The sequence below is a fragment of the Sceloporus occidentalis genome, unplaced genomic scaffold (genome assembly GCF_023333645.1).
Source record: "Sceloporus occidentalis isolate IW3139 unplaced genomic scaffold, rSceOcc1.0.p SCAF_97, whole genome shotgun sequence".
In the NCBI taxonomy this organism is placed as follows: Eukaryota; Metazoa; Chordata; class Lepidosauria; order Squamata; family Phrynosomatidae; genus Sceloporus; species Sceloporus occidentalis.
In genome coordinates, this window is record NW_028317077.1 from 2,059,696 (window position 1) to 2,083,783 (window position 24,088).

At 41.8% G+C, this 24,088-nt stretch overlaps 1 protein-coding gene across 3 annotated transcripts in view; it reads left to right on the plus strand.

Annotated features, from left to right (window-relative positions):
- The window catches only part of LOC149284223 (WD repeat-containing protein 7-like), a 131,528-nt gene that overhangs the window by 12,256 nt on the left and 95,184 nt on the right, over nt 1-24,088 (plus strand). The window contains exons 9-17 of one of the 3 annotated variants that reach the window (XM_089496983.1): nt 865-1,006; nt 2,298-2,546; nt 2,673-2,893; nt 3,900-4,095; nt 5,150-5,364; nt 15,726-16,495; nt 17,023-17,111; nt 20,752-20,838; nt 23,338-23,456. In XM_089496983.1, the coding sequence (XP_089353109.1) occupies nt 865-1,006; nt 2,298-2,546; nt 2,673-2,893; nt 3,900-4,095; nt 5,150-5,364; nt 15,726-16,495; nt 17,023-17,111; nt 20,752-20,838; nt 23,338-23,456 (2,088 nt within the window). The remainder of the gene's footprint in view (nt 1-864; nt 1,007-2,297; nt 2,547-2,672; nt 2,894-3,899; nt 4,096-5,149; nt 5,365-15,725; nt 16,496-17,022; nt 17,112-20,751; nt 20,839-23,337; nt 23,457-24,088) is intronic. The other 2 variants (XM_089496984.1, XM_089496985.1) reach the window with 2 other exon arrangements.

Genomic DNA, 24,088 nt, shown 5'->3' on the forward strand with positions numbered 1-24,088 from the left:
GATAAAGGGCCATTGGAACACAGGAGTGATGGGAGTGATAAAGAGCCATTGGAAGACAGGAGTGATAAAGGGCCATTGGAACACAGGAGTGATGGGAGTGATAAAGGGCCATTGGAACACAGGAGTGATGGGAGTGATAAAGGGCCATTGGAACACAGGAGTGATGGGAGTGATAAAGGGCCATTGGAACACAGGAGTGATGGGAGTGATAAAGGGCCATTGGAACACAGGAGTGATGGGAGTGATAAAGGGCCATTGGAACACAGGAGTGATGGGAGTGATAAAGGGCCATTGGAACACAGGAGTGATGGGAGTGATAAATAGCCATTGGAACACAGGAGTGATGGGAGTGATAAAGGGCCATTGGAACACAGGAGTGATAAAGGGCCATTGGAAGACAGGAGTGATGGGAGTGATAAAGGGCCATTGGAACACAGGAGTGATGGGAGTGATAAAGAGCCATTGGAAGACAGGAGTGATAAAGGGCCATTGGAACACAGGAGTGATGGGAGTGATAAAGGGCCATTGGAACACAGGAGTGATGGGAGTGATAAAGGGCCATTGGAACACAGGAGTGATGGGAGTGATAAAAGGCCTCTGCACACCTATGAAGAGATTTGATTAAAAATCAGCCGTTTCCAGCTACAATAGTCATTTACAGCATTAACCCCGTCTGCGCTGGATTTCTGATCCATTTCATGTTATTTTAATGGACAAAATCTTTAGAATGCTACTTTTTTTGAAGTGCTGTCGACTACAGAAAGACATCTCTCCGGCAGCATATTTATCACTATGCATGTTCCAAAAGTTTACTTATGCTTAAATGCAATGATTCTGATGGCTGTCTGTCTGTCTGTCTTCCAGATGCTAATCTGCCCTCCGGTGACCAAGTTTTTTTACGGACGCAGAGTATCTTTCCACAAACTTCTCATCCAGGGAGATTCTTCCGGCCGGCTGTGTATCTGGAGCATTCCCGAGGACCTCGACCAGCACGAGACCCAAGGTGGTGACACCAGTGAGCAGGGGACCGCCGTGACTTTAGTTCTCAATTGCTTTTAAGCTGTGGGGCTGATACTTGAATCTGCGCTGCGCAGGGGGGGGCTCAATTAAATCACTAGCCAGTAAGACTCATGATTTTAAATGTAAAGACTGATTCTGGCTGGTAGGTCTAATCAGATGAAGATTTCATGATTAGAATAATAACCGCTTTATCCCAACTGATTTTACTTTAATTGGCTAATCGCTCATATTCAGAGAAATACTGGAATTATTTTATCTAACGAAAACATATTATATAACATACGTATTAATAACGTCAGCTTATTAACTGAAGCGGTTAAACTAAATATTTTTTTTTTAAATTTACATAAATAAGCTCTGTTTCGTCCTGAATAACCTCTGAACTATAATGTACGTTAAATAGAAAACTATCTTTTAGATGTTTTTTGTTTTTTCCCTCCAAAAGCGTTTCATAAAAAAAAAATCAGATTTAAATAAAAAAAAAAAAAAAAAATCAGATTTTTAAAAATAGTAAAAAAAAAAATAATCATTGCTTTTTAATCCCCCCAGCTGTGCTGTATCGTACGCAGCGGAATGTGTTTTTTTTTTTTAATCATTTTGTTTTGTTGCATAAAACATATAAGATCACATTTACCGAATCCTCCATTTTTTTCTCCATGAAATCACTAATGTATAGCGTTAATACAACAGGGGAAGAAATGTAATATTGACATTAACATGTTAAGACGTATTGGTACATGAGGAAAGTAAGATTATGATCTTTTAGGCGCGCTAAATAGGCCTGTGTTTATATAAATTGCATGATTATTCCTCCCCAATGACCCCAAACGGTTTTGGTAGAGTTTGAAAGGATGGAACGAGGAGAAGAGACATGAGTTCTGAACAGGAAACTCATCGTTAAGTTAGTTTGCTACCTTTTTGCCACAAATATTGGCATCCATCAAGTAAAATAGTCCCTTCCTTTTAAACAAAATGTCCCAAAAAGCCGTCACACCGATGGATGTTTTTAAATATATATAGTGGGCAAAAATGTTTGCCTACAAAAGCAAAAGTGGAAATAGTATAGGAAGACCTTTATTGAAGCATTTAAATGTTCCAGATCTAGAGGGCATGGTTTCAAGTCACAGGGAGAGAGAATTCTACTTTTACACAAAGAGTAGTAGATGCATAGAATAGATTTCCAGTGGAAGCAGTACAGGCAAATGCAGTAAACAAATCAAAACTACCGTTTCCTATAGAGTGTTGTGTCTTGTGTCCTAAAAACACGTGTTTTGCAGGCCTGAGAATCACCACCACCACGTCTCTCCAAGAGGCTTTTGACAAACTTAACCCTCTCCCAGCTGGGATCATCGACCAGCTCAGTGTGATGCCCAACAGCGCCGAACCTCTTAAGGTTACGGCCAGCGTGTACATCCCATCCCACGGACGGCTGGTGTGCGGCCGAGAAGATGGCAGCATCGTTATCGTTCCCGCCACCCAGACGGCCATAGTTCAGCTCTTGCAAGGGGAGCATATGCTCCGAAGGGGTGAGATAACGCTGTCCTGGAAACATCTGAGCCTCTGACCTTGTTCTAGAGTCTGATCTCTTGTTGTAATGTTTCTCCTCCTTTTGAGCGATTTGTTTCCAAGTTTCTTCTACTATTGTCTCCTAGGGTGGCCTCCTCACAGGACTCTCCGGGGACATCGAAACAAAGTAACATGCATACTGTACCCCCACCAAGTGTCCTCCCGCTACGATCAGCGCTACCTGATATCCGGGGGCATGGATTTCTCTGTGATCGTGTGGGACATCTTCTCGGGCGAGATGAAACACATCTTCTGTGTGCACGGAGGTGAAATCACGCAGCTTCTCGTCCCACCAGACAGCTGTAGTGTAAGTATCAGAATGAATGTCTCATCTTACAGTAAGGATCGTGTTATGTCTATCCACGCCTGCTTAGAGGGACGCTCCAGCCAGCATATGCTTTGAAGGACATTACGTTCCTGGTAGGGATCGCTGGGTGGTCTTCAGCCTTCATCAGACCTTACTGTGCATGGGACATCGGCGAGGAAGAGGGGAACCTAAACCTCCTCGGGGCTGAGTGTCAGCTAGTAATGAGTTTAGAACATAAGCGGTGGGAACAAACGACTGCGAGGACGGCGAGGAGCCAAAGGAACCGGGAAGCTTTCTGTGACTTAAAAACCAACAAACCATTGGCTGGTGGAGCTTTGATGGCTTTGGATGCTTTTTTTGCGGATATGCTACATTGTTGCACAAAGAAAAGAAGTCGCTGGTAGTTTCTTCTTTTGTTATTACTGCGTGTGGAATGTGACGGATCGATACGCTCTCCGTCTGAGCCCGGTATCTGTATGAGCCGAGCCTCACCTCATGTCGACTCTCAAAGGTCACCTTCTCCTTCCATTGATGGCTTACCCAGCGTTATCCTGCAGAGCTTTCGCTGCCCCGTGTCCTCCCCGTCGGCATTCTCCATCCACCCCGAGCGTCTGCAGCCGATTCCTTCCACGCGGTCGCAAAAATTCAATCGTGTCCCTAAGTGACCCGTTAACCCGCCAAGTCCACAACCTCCTCTCTAACTACCTGTCACGGTCTTCTCCGAATGTTAACTTACGTTGGGGCGGGAGAGAATAAAGATCTCAAGGGAAAGACATTGATCAGATAATGGTTACTGTGTCTTTACGAGATGCACCTCTCAACAAAATACACAATTACACTGATTTACAATCAAAAACTACACCATTTTGTTTCATTTCATTGGGGAAACGGGAAAGAATCCTATATTTGCACCAATTTCTAGAGCCTCTCTCCGTGGATATCTCGGCATTATCTGCGAATGAGAAAAACCTTTATTATGTGTGGGTTTTTTTTCCTTCTTTTGTAGACAAGAGTGCAGCATTGCATCTGCTCGGTTGCCAGCGATCACTCCGTAGGACTACTGAGCTTGAGAGAAAGGAAATGCATCATGCTGGCGTCCCGCCATCTCTTTCCCATCCAAGTCATAAAGTGGAGGCCGTCGGACGATTACCTGGTGGTCGGATGCTCAGACGGCTCCGTGTACGTTTGGCAGATGGATACCGGTAAGATCGGCGGCCCAACCGGCATCTCCGTCGTGTGCGTTGGCATTTGCCCCTGATTTAGGATGTTTTAATAACAGCTATAGTATTCAGTTCTATATGTACTACAAATAAAGCAACTGCAGGAACTGTACGATCGCGATAGTATATGGACCGGAATGCTCAACATAAATGTAATAATCGAAGGGTCAGTCCTTTTGCGATGGCTCCTTTTCTGTTGAAAGTAGTTGCCTCCGTGTTGCCACCTCCAGGGACAAATCAAATAAAAAAATAAAATAATTTCCGCAGCTCCGCTTGTTGTCCTGCCTCTTGTCTTTTTTCATCCTCCGCTTGTTCTCAGTATCAGCTCTGCTAACCAGGCTTCCCGAAATTCTCCGTGCAAACCCTGAGGGTAGGCATGTGGAGAGGCAAGAATAATGCAGCTGGATTTGCAGATGCTGCAGAAGGGCTTCTCTTTCTCCATGAATCTGTCTGCAATATTCTGCCCTCTTGAAGTACTTCTGGAAAAGGGGTGGAGCCACGGTGCGCCTGGGTGTACAGCCTCTCCCCTGTTTCTCCAATTGGGGCAGAGGTTGTGTGTGGAGGCTCCGCCCCTTTGGTGGACTTACTCTGGGAGGCCTGGTTAGTGGAGCGGATACCGGGGTGAAGCGGATGAAGAAAGAGGCAAGAAACGAAGCAAGAAAGAGGCAAGAAAAGGAAGACAGGGACATGTCTTGTCCGAGTTATCAGCAAGGCTTCACTCGCACCCTCAACGAGATTGAGACTCTTTAATACCGGGAGCATCCGAGGCAACTCCAGAGAATTCCCAGGTATCTCTAAAAGATCTAAATAGCAAGAAGAAAAACTTCCATTTGTTGATCTTGGAAAGGGTTTTGTGTTGACCTGCAATAACGTTACTGGAGTGATTCTAGAATGATGGAGATAAAGGATTATTATCCTCTTCCCATTGCCTTTTCCAAAAATAGTATGGATTATATAAAAAATTCCTTTAAATCTATAAACGGCCCCCATTCAATGCCTTTCATTAATATATATATCTTTCCCCCCCCCCGTGAAGGTGCTCTAGATCGATGTGTGATGGGAATCACGGCCGTGGAGATTCTGAACGCCTGCGATGAGGCCGTCCCGGCAGCTGTTGAGACTCTCAGCCATTCAGCCGTTAATCTGAAGCAAGCTATGACCAGGCGCAGTCTCGCTGCGCTCAAAACCGTAGCGCATCACAAGCTCCAGACCCTCGCGACCAACCTTCTGGCCTCGGAGGCGTCGGACAAAGTAAGTAATCCGGTCTGAATCACCTTAAAAAACACATCCTGAGTCTAACAAAGCTTTAGGACGACCAATGTGCAAATCTGAGCGCTTTTATTCTGTATATAGTATATATTATATGTATATAGTATATACTATATATATATATATATATATATATATATATATATATATATATATATATATGTATGTATGTATATATTACGGCTATAGTATATGTCTATAGTATATGTCTATGTCTATAGTATATATTATGTCTGTCTATAGTATATGTCTATAGTATATGTCTATAGTATATGTCTATAGTATATGTCTATAGTATATGTCTATAGTATATGTCTATAGTGTGTATATATATATATATAGTATATGTCTATAATATGTAGTATATGTCTATAGTGTGTGTGTGTGTGTATATGTATATATATATATATATATATATATATATATATATATATATATATATAGTATATGTCTATAATGGATGTGTATAGTATATATTATATGTATATATTATATTCTATATGTATATAGTATATAACGGATGTGTATAGTGTATATATATATATATTACATGGTCATGGCTTGCATAGTTTACCCATTGCTGGCATCCTTGCAGTCCTGATAAATGTTCAGACATTTTCCTTGTATGTTTTCTGACCGCCGTGTAAAGGCTCATATGTTTTTTGTATGTTACTCCGTGTAATAAGGGGTAATAGCAGGCTATATAACACGGACAGACAGGTTCTCCTCCTGTAAAATGTCTAGTTTTGTAAATGTACCGGAACCTCGGGATTGTTACCCGACTCGCCAGGAAAGCGATTAGACAGAGGAGGAGGAAGCTTAAGACAGCGGATCTGCCAAAAAAAAGATAATCACTTAATGAAAAATGTATGCTGATGGAATCATTAAGACGCGTCGTTGTCGTCGTCGCCTGCCGTGTACAGATTGCAGGTTCACAGAGGAAATTCCGCTGCCGGGGAGAACGTTATTCAGGCCACAGAAACTGCCGATGAGTTATGCACGACGTCTCGGGGATAAATAAACAGAACTGAGCGTTGATCGATTTTTCGTTTTTATTCTTGACTGCTCCGTAAAACGTCTCGGGAAGTACAGAACACTAAGCCCTTTATTTGCTGAAAATAGAGATTTTGACTCTTTTTTTGATGCAATGATTAAGCAGGCCTGTGTATTTATTACTTTTTCAAGACTCATCAGTCTTTATTTATTTATTTATTTATTTATTCATTTAAAGTTTTGCTTGCGCTGCGCGTCCGAGTAATGGAATACATCAGGGATAAGACGGGCAGTTCCTCAGATAAAAAAAGACTATAACGTCTAATCCTATATGTGGTTATAGTGATTGTAAGCTTGCGAGCAGGGCTCTCTCCACCAAATGTTTCGGTTTGTCTTAGTCTGTCAATTCTTGTCTTGTCATATCCCTTGAATTTATGTATTGTATTAAGCGCTGCGTAAACTGTTGGCGCTATATAAATAAAGGATAATAATAATAATAATAATAATTGTGGCTCTTATAGGGTCTTATAGGGTCTTATAGGGTAGGCACTGGAGCATGAGCTATGAACACACGTAATTCTCATGCTTTTAAACCAGTTTGTGGATCCCCTTTGCCTTTTAGATACTTGTTTTTGTTAAAATGACTTTGATTTAAGTAATCCCTTGGAATTTAGCACATCGCAGAGACCAAGGATGTTAAATTTCATGGGTCTACAAGAAATCATATAATGAACAAAACCCCCAGTTACCTGTTCACAGCTTAATTCATAATCAAAATCGCCTCCCTTCTTCAGAATGATTGGTTAAAGTGTCCCATCGGCTATGCACTTTATTGCATGAGATAGCTGAGGGGTCCCTTTACGTTTCTTTGGTGCCCCCCATACACATTTGCCCCCTTTCCCCATCTCCCAGAGTCCCAGCTCCTTGTGTGTAGGAGATGAGTTTGACCACCTGGTAAACTTACTAGCAGTCAGATCCGGTGCTGGTTTAGCCAAGGTTCTCCATGGGGGGTCTAATGAGACCCCACATTCGCATGTGCTATGAGCATTGTTGTGCCACCGATTGGCTGCTCCAAAACTTCGGACTGCAGAGGAAGCATTCTGCTGCAGCTTCTCCTTAAGGTAATTCTATTTTCAATATTTGACACATATGACCCATTCACTAAACATCTTTGACCTTCTAGTTTTCTGAAAGAATAACTATAAAACCATTGAATTCTGTTTTTCCTTCCTGTATGAGAATAGCTTTTTAATGAAACATTATCGTAACAATGTCTGCCTGAGGCCGTAATAACGAGACTTCTTAATGTCGGCTGTCAGATCACCCCGCTAGCAGGAAAGTGTATTATATACAATATTATATTGTTTGTGTGGCTCGGAGTAAACGGAATAGAGACGTTAACATTAAATAAAAACGTTTGCAAGTGCAGAGCCACACTTCTACCACTAGATGGCGACACTACAATAAATAGGAAGACTGGCCGAGAAAGGCTGCTTTTCAAGAAAATACATCTTTGACGTTCACAAGAAATTCCAAGAGTTTGTAATTGTAGTAATGGTGCAGTTTAACCCCTTAAGCACAATGGGTTGTCCTTAAACCCATTAAATCAATGCATTGTGAGCCCGTACATGTACGGACTTTGTCATGGAGGGGTTAAGTGTGAATTGAGTTCAGTATAGATTAAGATTTTATCCAGCCTGTTATGAGAGGCCAACCCATTGGACCTCCTGGAACTCTTGTGGGAGAATTCGCATCTCCGATTGACAACTTTAGCAGACAGTCAGCGGCAGGAAAGTGCTCCCCGTGAAAGCAGTGGGAACCCTTTGCACATGCGCAGACATGCAAGGGTCACCGGAGCCAGCGCCGGATCTGATCAGAGGAACATCACGTGCTCCAGATGAATTTGGCAGAACACATATCCAGGCGTTTCGCTGGGAGATGAGGAAAAGGGCAAATCAATTCGCGGGGATGCTGCAGAATTTCCCATGTGTTTGCAAAACGGACTACATGGAAATTTAAAGGGACCGCACAGCTATCGTATACATTACATTAAAGCGTCCCGTTGAGTGAATAAACCCCAGTTCTAGCATGGAAAGTGCACATTCAGTAATCCTTTATATCTCAGACGGAAACGAATGGTTGCTGAAAACACTATGCAGGTAAATAAAGATACCAATAGAATATCAAACTACCGATCTAATAACAAATGCAATCAAATATTATATTTATTACGAGGAATTATGCGGTTTATCTCCGATTATCTGGGAATTTTCTCATTGGGATATAGAATTTATGTATATAAGTTACTGGGAACTATGTTTCTGACAAGCAGTCTGCAACAGTTACTGTTGGAAGGAAAAGTATTTGGTCTTCAAAAGGCACATTTGCGCTTATGTAGCACCAACATACACTGTAGTGCTGTACAACAAGATTATACATATACATATAACTGACACTCAAACAAAGAAGGTGCTTTCAGTCTAAAGCATATAGTTTCCAAAAAAATAGTATTTAATATCAAGAATTTCTGCGTTTTGGGGCCGGTAATCGGCCCGTTCCCCGGGGAGACGGACTTTACTGGCACGCTTTCCGCACTTCGCTGATGTCCTGCTTGGCCGATGAATAATTCAGCGTCGCGGCTCTCGTGTTACAGGCGGAAGGAAGGAAGGACCGGCATCTAGAGGTTTTCCTTGTTAAGCACTGGAAACTTGGTTCGGTTCCTGCTTGATCTTGCTTGTCAAGACTGTTTAACCCTGAACTGCCCAAGGGGACGCTATTGCTTTACGCCTCCCGCCGACAGTAAAAGGCAGGGACGTTGTTCAGCTTGTGGTCCCTTACGGTGTATCCAAAACCGTAGTGCATTTTTAAACTATGGATGCAGAAAATAATACATTATTTATATTTTTGCGCATCTGTGGTGTGTGCGTGCGCATGTGTGGTGGTCTTGTTAGGCCCACTAGAACTTTTGGGCAGGTGAGCTTTGGATCTGGCTGGTGATGATTATACCAGGTAGGCTAGCAGGCAAGCAGAGGGCATCCTCAGCCAAACGTATCTCCTGCAAGTCAAGGAGCTGGGGCCGCATGGAAAGAGTCAAATGCGTGGAGGGGAACTGCGATGAATCCCGCCGCCAGGGATAGAAAATGTTAAGTGAAATGGGACCTTCGGCTCTTATTAAAGAGCACATCATGGATGTAGCAACCCTGTAATGGGCTCTTCTATTTCGCTTTTTTGTAGGACTGCTTTAAAAATAAGCCTCAGTGGGGTTAAATTCCTTTGCTCCAATGAACACGTCGGCAGCGTCGCTGTCCCCAAGTAAATAACATCCAATTTCTAAGCGTCTTCCGTGACCCTTTCTGCTGCTCGCTCGCCGTTGGCCTGATTGACTTGACTCTTCTTGCCCCCGTGGCCATGCGCGGGCATCACCTTTCCAGTGACCTGGCTGTAGCTTCTGATTTCGCCCCCGATTGTTACTCTGAATCGATCGGTATTGTACGAGCGCACGCTTCGCCGACAACATGATAACGTTTTGATGGTGTCGGGTTAAGAGACTAGAGATTTCCAAACGGAAGGACAGAGTTCTCGCCATTAATCTTAGAACGTACCCCGAGACATTGGGCGACAGACCCCGCGGCTAATTTTTTTTGGTGCTAATTTCACTTTTTTTAGGCAGAACATTTGCCCATGCTTAGGGTCATGAGGGTCTATCTTGAAGAAAATGTATCTGATTAAATAGAACATACGGAGACTAGAAAAAATGTATCAATTTAATATGGAAAGGGGGAAATCACAGCATGCACAAAGAAAACCCCCCCAAAACGGTGGAATAGTAAGACATACATTCTTAAAAATGACGTTAGGACGCTAGCCGTTGGCTACAAGAATCCATCCTCTGTCAGCCAAATGATCAGGGCTGGTAGGGGAAAGAAGAAAAGTGCATTCGGTGCTGTGAATGTATGGTGCCGCGCTCGCCAAAACACCGACATGACGCAAGCTCGGATTAGGACTCTCTCCAGGGGTTCTGTAGTACCTCGGGCTTCATGCATCCTCAACCAGAGGTCCGAATGTTTTCCCCTTTCAGAGGAACTGCGCTCCGGCAGAAGAGCATTGAAGCAGCATGAACACGAGGTGTCGCGCCTTTCCACGGTCAAGTGAAGAAGATGGTCTTGATCGCGCTACTTAAGGCCATAGTGGTCCCGAGCCGTCATCTTCTGGAGCCACCTTCCTCAAAGACATCTACTCCTTCCCTCTTGGCCACGCTGATGACTTTTTCTTGGGGGGCTTTGAAAGACACCTCGGGCTTCAATGAGTCTTCAGCCTAAAGGCCAGAGGTCCAGGTTTTCCCCCTCTTACAAGAAGTCTCTCCATATTGGCCAAAAGGCAGAGAAGTTTGAGTATTGATGCTCCAGAGACCAAGCTTCTAATCTCCGGCACACAGATAGCGGCTCCTTGGGTAACCTCCACTCCATTTATATGACATGCGGCTCTCTTTAATTACAACCTATCGCCTCTGTATCATCTTCCGTAATTATTAATAAGTCGCTGGTGATTACATACATGGGGCTGCAACTGGATTCATAAAAGCAGGAGTTTTAGGAATTCCTTCTTTTTATTGATGATTAATGTCAAGATTATCAGACTAAATAACAAAGTATTGATTCTCATTTATTGGGGGATTTCAAAGCTCATCCAAAAAAAACTAAGGCGTCTATTCGCTAAAGGGAGAGTTTGCAGGTGGTTTCGACTCCCTCACTTCACCATTCATTAGAAAGGGCCAACACTGGCAGGTTTCTCCAGCAATAAGAGCGGAGCTGGCCCTGTATAATGCATACTTCAATGTGAAGTCAGGGAGCTATAAAAAAAAAAAAACACCTCTCCTGCAAACTTCCCCTTTCGTGAATAAACCCCTTTGCATTAGCACAATAAATAGAAAAAGTATTCTCTAAAGCCGCGGTACATTCATATCACAGGGACTATCATGGCTATCCTCAGCGACGTACCTTGACCATCGAAAGAAGATAGAAAGAAATACATCACAGAGTAGCCAATATATTTCCTTTATATATTCCTTATTGAGCAGAAACTAATAATTCAGTAAAAAAATAATTATTATATATTTCTATATAAACCTTTCCTGTTTTCATCAGACTTTTAGGACACCCTATTGCTGAACTGCTGCAGTAACAATGATTGACCACAAGGAGGCAGCAAATAACTGCTGCATCTTAATTCCTTTGGCAGGTTTCCTAGCGTTTAACCCTTAGGTGCCTGAGGCTTTTTAGCTCTCCAAAACCTCTTACTCTGCACAGCTCAGCACCTTTATAGAACCTTTATGTTTGTAAATGAGTTAGATTTTACTTAGTCCTCACTTTTACCAATTTTTCGTGGTTTGTATGTCATTTCTTTACACAGATTCCCAAATCCTACAAGCTAATTGTATCCGCTAATTAAGCCTACGTAATAATGTTTACATAGCAAGAAAAGAAAAGTATATGTATGAGAGGCCTGGTTTCTGCATTTACCATTTGAAATGGCACCGCCGTTTCCTCTCCTTGGGATCTGCGTGATTCAGTGAGAGTACGTTTACTGAAATGTTTGCTAGCGGTAAACAGTTAACTACTTGTTACAAGGTTTGCATGATTATTCCTCCCCATTAAGCTGCCCTCCCCCTTTGTTAAAAGCTGATTTGCGCGGACGGCCTTAGAAGTAGCGGTGAAAGGGAAGCGTGCCTCTTAGACCAAATGGATCAAAAATAACAACTACAATTATGATAAGTTCAGGTTTTAGGTAATTTGGGTGCGTTCAGTGATGATAATACTTTTTGGAGGGCAGGTGCTACTTCCTGGTATTTTGCGTCTGTCCTGCATAAAACAACATTAACTCTCTTTCTACCAGTACGTTAGAATATGTATTTAACCTTTTATGGGATGAATTTCTGCGCACGTTGTCTTTCTCATCACGCTTGCTCCATATATATATGTGTATATAGATACAGGCCTGAAAGCCAGAGTCATCTGAGGAGATCCTGAAGTCCTACGCCATAGAGGTGCTTTGGAGACAGACGTATGCATTGCTTGTTTAGGGGGCTCCCATTGGACGTTGGGGCGTCCCTTTAAATCGCAGTACAATACGAAGGAGTCAGATGTGTAACCCTGTAACCCGCTCACCTGTGATTGGGGCAAAACCGTAAGATTTAGGGTCTAAGCGTCCCCTGTCTGGTTGAGAAGGGCCACCCTTGAGCTCCTCCTTGTACGATTGGCCGTTGTGTTGGGTTTTTTGTACTTATTGTTGGGTTCTCATATAAAGAAATAATCTCTCTTTTGGGCGCACCTCGTAGAGCCTCCCAGGATAAAATAATTTGGAGGTTTGGGGTATAGAGCCGGGGGGGGGGGGGTATGATTTTGCCTCCGGGATCGTCATCGCTCTATCCTGTCGCTATGATTACACGCTTTTAGTTCTCACATCGCCCTGAATTTTTAATAAATCATTGGCTAATCCTCTAAACTGCCATATAATGCTTAGCTGCATTCATGAATCACGTGTGTGTTGTTCACGGCGACACACAAAAAAATCTGTTCTGATACATTAGTATGTACACGATAACAATTTAAGGGGTCCTCATACCTTTTTGCGTTGAAAGAGGCATTGTCGACGGAAGAAAAAGCATGTTTAGGGGCCATTCAGTGGTGGACACATGGAGTAGCCTGCCAGCAGATGTGACAGATGTTGTCAGGGGCCTGCAAGTTAGCGCGGGGTAATCACACGGCTACCTGACGTAGGAAATGAGATTATAAAAGGGCTGTCAGCCTGGTATACAGGCTCCGGTGACCAGATGTTACGGCTTCCAGGGTCTTCTGTCCCTACTAACTCTTTGTCCAAAGATTTGCTTCCTAAAGAGAATCTTTCGCGGAAAGATAAGTAACCCGGTGCTTCTTTCTAGGGTTTAAATGCCGTACATCCGCGGAAGGTAACGTCCCAACGAAAAACAACATTTTATGGATAAATTGACAAATTCAAAAGAATCCTGATCCAACTATGACACTTACGGTCACATACGGTCATACATTGATTGCGTCATTTCATATAAAGCGGCCCCTGAATTTCCCAAAAAATAAATAAACGTCTAGAAAATCGTGTCCTGCATTAACGATTATATATATTACAGGATATTATATATATATATATATATTATATATATATATATATATATTTATATATTGTGTGTGTGTGTGTATATATATATATATATATATATATATATATATACTGTATAAATGTATGTATCTATGGATGTTTTTTATTATTAATACTTATTTACAATGAGCTATTTTAGAACTTGCCTTTTTTAGGCAATAATAATAATAATACATTTTAACCTTGTAAGAAACACTATTTTGTTTGCAATACCTTCTATTTAGTTACCAAATAATATTCTTACTACTTTATCATTGGCTTTTGTAAAAAATGTAATATTGTTAGAACTGCCCGTCAGTCGCATCCTAGTTGTTGTAGTAGAGGAGGGAGAGGCAAGAGGTTATTTTTATTTATTATTTTTTAATTCTATTTTTGTGTTTTATAAAATGTAACGTCTGAAAAATGATTTAGCAATAAATGAGTGTAAATGTTTGCCCAGAACCGATGAGGATTTCCCCACCAGCTCTTATTGATTGATAAAAAATACTTTTTTATTTTCTTATTTAAGGCAGTATAAACAGTATATTGAATGTAAATTAAATATATTTTTTCTATTTAGAGCCTCACTACGATGACAACATTCAGTACCTGTACTTTACTTTACAATTAACAGGGGGGGGAAAATTGGTCGTTTGGCCTTAAAGTGAAATCTACCGAGTCTTTTGCGTTTTCTTGTTTTTTTCTGGAGATAGAGAGATAGTAATAGCTTTTTTTTTTTTTTTTTTTTTTTTTTTTTTTGCTGCTATTTAGATCTGAAACGCGATATTCCGGTAAATCCTATTGCAGCCGCTGCATCTGTGTCGGTGCGAAACAACTTCGCATACAATATTAATCAAACGCTTTAACCCGCGCAGTGCTGGACGGAGACAGTATTGTTGGAGTCCATCAGGTTGGAGCTGTTTTGCAGCTCAATGGAAAGACTTCATGCGCTGACTTCTCCTTTTCGAATTGCTAAGACCCCCCCCCCCCAAGAACGGCAGGCACCCTTTTGTTTACCTCCCCCTCCTCCCCATCTGCTCCTTGCTGTCCTGTAGCGCAGCTTATGAAGGCTTCAGGGGTCAGAACAAACCTAGATTTCTTCCTTTTCTATAGAAAGGCCTTCATGTCCGCACTAAGCTGCGTTTTCTGCTTGACTTGCAGCGTCCGCGCTCGTTGGGTTGTCCAAGCAGGGCCGACACTGTTAAAAACGCTTTAAAATCTCTAGCCGCATGTATCGCCTGTAAACAAGGCCCTCGTTTGCGACTCTTTATAGATCTCGGTCTCGCCTTTTTTTTTTTTTTTCTTCTATTTATGTTTAATTTTTTTTTATTTTTTTTTTAATACAACTTATTGTTCGAAATTCAATTTTATAAAATTCTTAGCCCGTTTTTATTGAAATCTTCTACAGTAAACACACCATATACCTTTTTGGGGTTATATTTGTGAATGTACATCTTTTACATTTGGTTCCTTACAGTATTTGCTGCTGTTTCTGTAGATCTGGGGAATGGGAGCCAAGCTTTAGAATTGAAACTTAAAGGACTGTGAAAAAGTTTTTTGCAATAGTTAGAAAAAAAAACCAACCATATTTTATATTTGGAAGGAAGAGTTAAAACCCGGACAAATATGGGTATTTCTAAAACTACTTTTTTTTCCTCTTTGTTTTTGATGGATATCATAAGCTGGTACACACATGTTAAAGAAAATCAGATTTAAAGTAGTTCACTTCTCATTCATCCTAAAAGATCTTGTGAAAATCGATGCTGTTCTACATGCGTTTCAGATGCACTGTATGTGAATGAATGATGTTTTTATTTGTGGCTTAAGATACTTGCTTTGTTCTATACTCTCTGCTTATTAATATGAAATCGGGCCGATTCTGACTATAAACCCCTATAAATTCTGAGTCTGAATTACCGTTTTCCAAATGAAATTTAGACCGTAATTCTGTAAATTTGGAAAATTTTGAAATTCTTCATTCTTACCTTTTTAAATTTTGAACTGAAATATAATGTTGCTGTTATTTTATTCATTTTAATGGTGGGTGGGTGGCAGTTTGTGTAACCTTGTTAGTATTATAATTTTCTTAGATATGTTATTTTCTATTAATTTTATCCCCCCCCCCTTAGTATTCTAAAAAGTAAGTTTTACTTTATGCCCCCCCCCTCTTTCTCCTACAGGGGAATTTGCCTAAATATTCTCATAACTCCCTGATGGTGCAAGCAATAAAGACAAATCTAACGGACTCGGACATACACCTGCTCTTCTTTGATGTGGAAGCGCTAATTATTCAGCTACTCACTGAAGAAGCCTCCAGGCCAAATACTACACTTATCTCTCCAGAGAGTTTGCAGAAGGCATCTGGCAGTTCTGACAAAGGGGGCTCGTTCTTGGCTGGCAAACGAGCAGCGGTTCTTTTTCAACAGGTCAAGGAAACCATCAAAGAGAACATTAAAGAACATCTCCTCGATGACGACGACGAAGACGAGGAAGCTATTAGACAGAAGCGGGAAGAAAGTGACCCGGAGTACCGCTCCAGCAAATCTAAACCGCTAACGCTGCTTGAGTACAACCTGACGATGGACACCGCTAAGCTTTTTATGTCGTGTCTTCACGCCTGGGGCTTGAATGCCGCGCTAGACCAAGTTTGCCTCGAACGTCTCGGGATGCTTAAACCGCATTGCCCGGTTTCGTTTGGTCTACTCTCGAGAGGTGGCCATATGTCCCTGATGCTTCCAGGGTTTAACCAGGCCCTTTGCAAGGAGCCCGATGGAAATGTAGTCGTAGGCAGAAAAATGTCAATTAGTGAAGGACTTGGAAAGGGCACTTATGGAGTGTCACGTGCTGTCACGACACAGCATCTCCTGTCACTTATATCTCTGGCAAATACATTGATGAGCATGACCAATGCTACTTTCATTGGAGATCACATGAAGAAAGCTCCCCAGAGGTACTAAGACACACGCTCGTTATTCTAACCCGCACACTGAAGTGTTTCAGCCAGGCTTTAGGATTTGTTTTCGTTTTATCACCTCTTACATATCGAGATCCATTTGATATCGTTCCACTTAACAAGGCAATAATATCCGAGCCCCGTTATTATATCATTATTATGTTTTTAGTTATTAAGCGCCAACAAATTAATACATAAAGATACATCAGGAGAAGAGAACTGCTCTCCACACCGCTTTATGCAGATAATACCCATAACGGGTGCCAAAAGATACTTTTTTAATAAATATTAATAATATATACCTAGATATCCCAATCTCCCCTATTCAGCCAGAAGGCTGCGGTCTTTGTGCATGTTTGTAGCCTTTTAATTAAGTATAAGATGAACTGTCCTCTCCCCAATATGCTTTTTTCACTTTTTTTATTTTTTTTGACGTAGGTATAGGATTTTGTCTATATTTATATAGTAATTTTTATGGAACCGATTATGGAATCCTAGACCAACTATTTTCTCTTTTTCCGTAGGCCGCCGCGATCCGGATCTCCGGAACTATCGAAGGGCAAGGCTTCCCCGCAGCACACCAGCGTTGCGATGCAAGGGCAGATCAAACAAGGTGAGTGAATCCTCATTATTATTATTTAGAAACTAAAACACAAAGGCCACTAAATTTTACCAACTTTTATGAGATTAACTTTAAGAATAAGACCTTTATATACACTGGCGATGACTAGTGCTTGAAAATAACTTTGGGGTTCTGAAAGCTGTTTTGTGTTAGAAAACTAGTTAGCAAATGTATAAAAAAAAAACAATGTAAGCAACAAATGCGACGTCCTTAAATTAGTTCAAAAGAGCAGGGACCATTACAAGTTCATCGTTTTTATCTGTATGCTAGAACTTCAACATGTAACACATGCCATTTAAAATATATACACACACTTCAGTCCAAAACTTTGGGGTCACTCCGCTGTTATCAAAACATAATTGTGAAAGGATTTTCTAACCATCAAACTTGGATTAGTGATGGGAGTGATAAAGGGCCTCTGTGTGTTTATAAATATAAATATATATATAATTTGCATGACATGTCCGCTTTAATCCAGGCTTTATGAGAACATTTTTACGTTTGTTTTTTTTTTTTGTCTCATAAAATGAAATTATTCCATTTCACTCAATCCCAGTTCAGGAACACCGTACATTATACAGAACCTCGGATATTTAAATAGTCTGTGTAATACAAAGGCAAATAAGTCCTCGCCATCATAAACCCTTCGTCCCTGAAGCCCAAGCCCTACAGGCAACACGGAGGGAATATGAGTGTCTCTGGGCAGACTAATTACTCTGTCAATCAAGTCATAGACGCTCTTCTCGATCGGGGGCTTCAGATGTAAGTGGGGACCCCAAGCTGACTCGTAAACCCTACAGCTTTGCGGTTAGAAGTGAATAATCCAGTCCTAGCAGCAACAATTCCTCTTAGCTGCAATCCGAAAATGTTCTTTTCTTTTATTTGCATAGTTATGTTTTATACATCATATATTTTGTTCTCATTAGAATTGCTGTAATCAGCATTTAGAAACTGATTGTCATTTGAGATTCAGCGTTGCATCTGTTTTCACTTCATCTAAAATGTTACAATCTGAGCAACATAACTGATCCTTTCTGGTGTCCACAACAACAAAAAAAAGCAATAAATGCTGGTATCTCCAATATATTGTCCCCAAACTCAATTTTGTACCAATCTGATCTTAAATTACTGGCTGGGTAGACACATTGGACAAATCCCAAGAGCTTGGTAGCCACGGCCCCGTTCATTTTTACTGAAGAGACTCCATGTGGCACTATATTTATCATTGAGTTATCTTGGCATTAACTTCCAGGTACTTAAAAAAAATATATATATATAAATAAATAAATAAAATAATAATAATAATAAAAAAAATATATATATAATTTTTTTTAACATTTATTTATTTTTTTAATTTGATCCTAAATTTCTGATTTTTCAAACCCTGCCTCCGAGTAATTACACATAACAAGAACTGGAGGATAATCTAAAAGAATGTTTTTAAATAGATAAATGAATATAAGTTAAATTGAATTATATTGTGACGCTACATGGCTAGTAAGTTTACTAGGGTAGGAAATTCTGATTTTATTATTTAAAAAGAAAAAAAGCCCCCCAAAAATACTAAATTTCTATGATAAAAAAAGAACTTGAAAAAAATGTTTCCGTGCTTTTGTTTTTAATCATTTCTAAAACTAATCAAAAACCCCGTTATTGATTTTTTTTTTTTTTTCTTTCTTTCTTGTTTTTCTTCCTAAGTTTTGATTGTCGCGCAGACAAAAAGACACAAAGTGGCAACACAAAGTACTTATGTTATTGAGAAAACGGGGACATTGCCATGTAAATTGGGCTATTGTCCCTGCGCGCTACATCGCAGTCCTTCCCCTTCTAGTCCCACAAAGGCATTCAGATTTAAAATCAGCATTTGTATTAAAAGAAGGGGGCTGAATGCCAAACGAAATAAGCTCTTATTTTCTCCTAATCGACGGGCGGCGAGGGCTTTGGCCGCTCTGCCCCGCACACGTGCCTCCGTGACATTATGATACATTTGCATTGAATTATGAAACGGGGCTGCATGCAGATGTTCCGGGGCAACAAAAGCCCCTAATGGCGTGAAAAGCAAACACCCGCTTCACAAAACATTGTTTAACTCGCGCAGGAAGCCGCGTGCCTTGTGGTTGTGCAGGAGAAGGATTAATTTGAAGCTGCTTGCGCATGACATATGGTAATTTCTCTATTGGAAGGAAGTGTCAGGCGGTGACCTCTAAATTTTAACATTGACCTCCGGTAGCACAATGTGTTCGCCATAAGGGCCCGGGCTTCCTTTCATATGCTAAGCGAGGCAGAGAGAGGCAGCGGCCCCCCCGTTCCGTGCTTTGGACAGTGCTGCGGAGCTGACGGCTCAGGGAGATGCCACCACTCGGAAAATAAAAGATAATAACAAAGAGGCTACAACTCTGTGTGAAAAAGTATGTTTTGTAGAAAAAAAAAACAACACATCTCAATGATAGAAGTGTGTTATGAGAGGGAGTTCTACCTCTTAAGGTTGCACGGGACTAAGCGTGGCATTGGGTACAGGTGGGGCGGATGGTATTGCGTCAGCCTTGTGACCCACATACGATATGATGTCATGTTCCGCCACTTTGCTTCAACAGCTTTCCGAGGTGGCCACGTCAGAGCTTTGCGGTCTTGGCTGGTCAGGGTAGATCTACTGATCTTCTTAGCTGCCCGCAAAAGCAGGACGACGGGACAGGGGGCTCCTGGGCAATGCCCCAAAAATCTGTATTGCCCCATGCAATAAAAAAAGAAGTTGTTGGAAGTTGGGGTTAATTTATTCGCGTAGGCTCAGCCCTTCTCCCAGGGGTCGGCCCTTCATATTACCTAATAGTAGTGGGGAGTCGATATGTTCACCTCTACTGTAAACCTCTATTTAGCGGATAAACCTTTTATCCTACTTGCCATGGGATTCTCACTTCTAGGGGTATTTGGGACCCTAATATAACCCCCCCCCCCCCCAATCACTGCTAGAAGTATTACTAGAGAAAAGGAATTTAAACACTGGCATATCCTGAAAATAAAATTAATGCTAGATAATATTTGAGATCTTAAAGCTTTCCTGGCAGCACTATTTCTCTCTTTATTAAGGGTTTATCATTAATAAGGGTTAAGGGTTTGTAAGAATGATGCGTAGCATAACCTTGATACATCTAACTGATCTAACAATCTAATAGTCAGGGCTATGATCGGTACGCTTGGCACTCCTGACCTTTTAGACGGCGGGTGACTTAAAGCCCGGCTATGCAGCCTGTCCTGATCAGGGCTACCAAAGCATGGCCGCCATTGGACTCCGATGACCAGAAGTATCTGTAAACGTGTAAAGGCTGATATCAATGGTTTCACTCTCAGCGCTATTTTGATGTCGGTTTGATGATGCCACGGAGTCCTACAGCTTTGTGCCGCGCTTAATTACTAAAGCCGCCAACGCAAAGGTCCAAGGGGAGGCCGGAGTCTTGGTTAGGCTTCTTTTTGCTTCCAGCGTCCACGTGAATGTCTCTCGCTCTGTCACTTCTAAAGACTGCTCTCGTCCTTATTTCCGTTCTCAAACGATCTGTGTGTTCTGCCTGTTTTCGGTGTTTTAACGACCTGCGTTCCTTATTCTTTCTGTCTTTCTTCTCTTGTCTCCTTTTGCAAGCTGTCGCCCCTGATGCTTCTGCTGGCACTGATGCCAATCCCTCCGGCTCTGAACGCACTTTACATTCCTGTTTCTCGGTCAATGAAGGTATTCTCTCTCGCTCTCTGTCTCGCTTTCTTTGGTTTTCTAACTGCTTGTCCTCGTATACTTTTATCTGTGTGCTTTACGTTACAATTTATATAAAGCCCAGACTGTTCTTTCCTACTTTCTCGTATTGTGTCCAGTGGGGCCACCAACATACGCCCCACAACTGAGTTTAAAAGTAATTCACAGAGCCGCTCTGTGTTCCGATTAATACGGATCAATCAAATTTATTGCATCGCATTGTTTTATATGTCCTCCCCATTTAGATGAAAGGGCTACTGGAAACCATCAATGGTTTGATGCAGATAAAGTGCTTATGACGATGACCATTGTCCTTCGTTCTTGATAATCTTAGTCCTTGATAATCAAATCAATCAAAGCTACAAATAAACCATAAAATGTCTTGAGTGGGGGTTCTCAATCGCTAGCTCTTCAGCAAACAAACTTGTGAAACTTTCTTGGAAGTCGCTCTGATACGCAGGTAGTGAATTCCATATGTTCACTGCTCTTCCTGTAAAGAACCCTTTCCTCTGCCTCGTCCGGGTCTTCTTTTCTCCATTTAGTTTAAGCGTTAATGTTTCATGTTTTGCCCCCCTTTAACGGTACATTCTATTCCTCAAATATAACAGGTAGTCATTACCGTAATCTTCTGCATAGACCCCTAAGTGCTATAAAAAATGTTTTTGTTTTTTTATGTAATCTCGCCATTTTGCATGACCATCTCTGTTGGCTGAGTGTCATGGGAGGTTAGGTTTCAATAGAACGTAAGTAATCCTTGTTTGGCGGCTTTCATCCGGCTGCGGCAGGGCTGGTTATCGTTACGTATCGAGTTGAACAGTTGAATTCCGTGCCGTTCCCCGAGCGTTCTTCATATTGCCGTTTGCACCAGGAATCGTTGAGCTCGCGGACGCAGCGGGGTCTGGGTTTTGTAGATAAGTACACGTTTGATTCTTTAAGCCTAAGATGCTCAAGATCGTGGCGGCTTACCCAAAGTGTGCTATCTCATGTCATCATCCTGGAACGAAACGCTCCTTATCTTATCCACGACGGACACCCTCGGCACGAGATTCACTAAGTAGGGATAAAACTGCTCTCTGGTCTCTATTTTATACAAAGATTTAAATAAAAATCAAGACGCTATTGCGTAATATCATATGAAGAGCGTAATAACGGTGTGATTGCTACTTAAGGATCCACCTTGAAGGAGCAATTAAAAAAAAAAAAAAAAAATTTCATTATTGCCGATAATTAGTGAGAACCCTGCAAGTTATTGGTTTATCTGTTTTGGTCCCAAATCCTGTCATCTAGAGGAAAAACTGCTAAAAGAGTTGAATTTAACCCAGAAGCGGTCGATCCAGGACAGTGTCATAGTGCCCCCTTCTAATATCTCATCATAATAATTACACCCATTTGCTCCTACGTTTTAAATGGGAACCAACAACAGCAACTTAACAGCGAGAAGATAACTTAAAAGAGGAGAAAGTGTCAAGCGAAACAAGATTTCAGCAGATTCTGCTATCGGATTCTCTTTTTTAAAAAAAAATTTATTTGCTGTCCACATGGTCGGCCGTATCCAACTTGGTTGGCTGGCTGATTTGGGAGATAAGGGGATCATCCCTAACCTCACTGCTTACCTATTCCCCTCTCTGAATGGATTGGTATTGTGGTATTAGTGCTGCACTTGCTGTTATTGAACACCAGGGGGAGCACTAGGACAGGTCTGCGCTTGAGTAGACGCGCACCTTTCTCTTAGCTTCGTCTGGACCAACAAAAGACCCTTCTCCTGCCAAAAAGGAGCGGAGGGCAGGGGAATGGGTCCGACAGAGAGAAAGAGAAGAGCAAGAGTACGTATGCACAGACGATGAAGGGGAGTGTAAAAACCTCTAGGACACAGAGGTTCAGAGAGAAGATTGAAATAAAGGAGAAAGAGAAAAAAAAATAGTGAGAAAAAAAAGTCTAGACTGGCAAAGACGTAGTAGGTGATCCTAGATGTTAAACTGTAATTGCGCCCATGTGTTAGATTTTAAAAAATATTTCCCCAATGGGACCGTCATACCAAAAAGCAGATGTAAAGAAGTCATATCAAGTATTTGTGTCCTCAAAAAACGCCCAACAAAATTACCCGCTGATTACCCCGATAATAGATGTCGTTATGCCGCAAGCTCGATTTTAGGTGTTGTGCCCATCATGCACTCGGGGTACGTGTACTCATCACCCCCACTCTGTCAATGGAACAATATACACCGCGGGATAAAAAAAAAAGGGAATTAAGAGAGAATTTCTTCTGGTAGATTTTATTAAGTTTATTAATTGTAAATATGAGATTGTTGTATTAAGCTTTTTTTTTTTTTTTTGCTCAAAAGCACACGCCATTTAACATTCTCCCTGGGAATCGCATATTAATATTTCTGCGTGAACATGCGACCCGACAGTCACGTGTTCTTACATGCTTCTGGGTACAGGTTTTGATCGTGCGCCGTGTTTCTTATTCTTGCCGCGCAGGATGGAGCCAGTTGGCGGCCATGCACTGCGTCATGCTGCCCGACTTGTTGGGACTGGCCAAGTTTAGACCCCCTCTTCTTGAAATGCTCGCACGGAGGTGGCAAGACCGGTGCTTGGAGGTAAGAGCCGTAAAGTGATTTACTTATTGCGCATTTGCTTTTTTAATAGTTACAGTTTATCTAAAGAAGTCTCTTTAAGGTGTCCTTGACAGACATACCTGGGAACTGTCAACACCATCCGCAACTGGTTTTGGGTCCCGTGGCTGATCATCAGCTCACCAGGGCAGAACGGGTAGATGGAGCGGTGTTGTCCACTTCCCGATGCCACCTGCTTTAATGGCCCAAAGAGTTTGAAATAGGCAGATGTTCTTCGATACTTTAAATTGTGCCCTAATAACTACTATATGTCTTTGAGCCTGGCCGCGATATGTATGGACATCCACGTTTCAATGTAGAGGTAGTAAACCCGGTGTAATTATCTTCCAGGCCTTCGGCTGCCTCCAGCTAGACAGTCCCGCTCTGAACACTGTAGAATATCTCAGTTTATTTAGAAACCTCTCCGCGGTCGTTAAAGCTCTACGCCGCTCCATTCTGTGTAGTCGGCGGCGCGCTCACATATTTAACCCCAGCGCAGGAAGGATTACGCGTGATACACGGCTCGGTAGCCTTGACATCGCACCTATTCTGCGGTGACAAAGAAATTGTTTGTCTGCAGATCCAAAGACCGATACGAGCACCGCGCTTCGGACAGA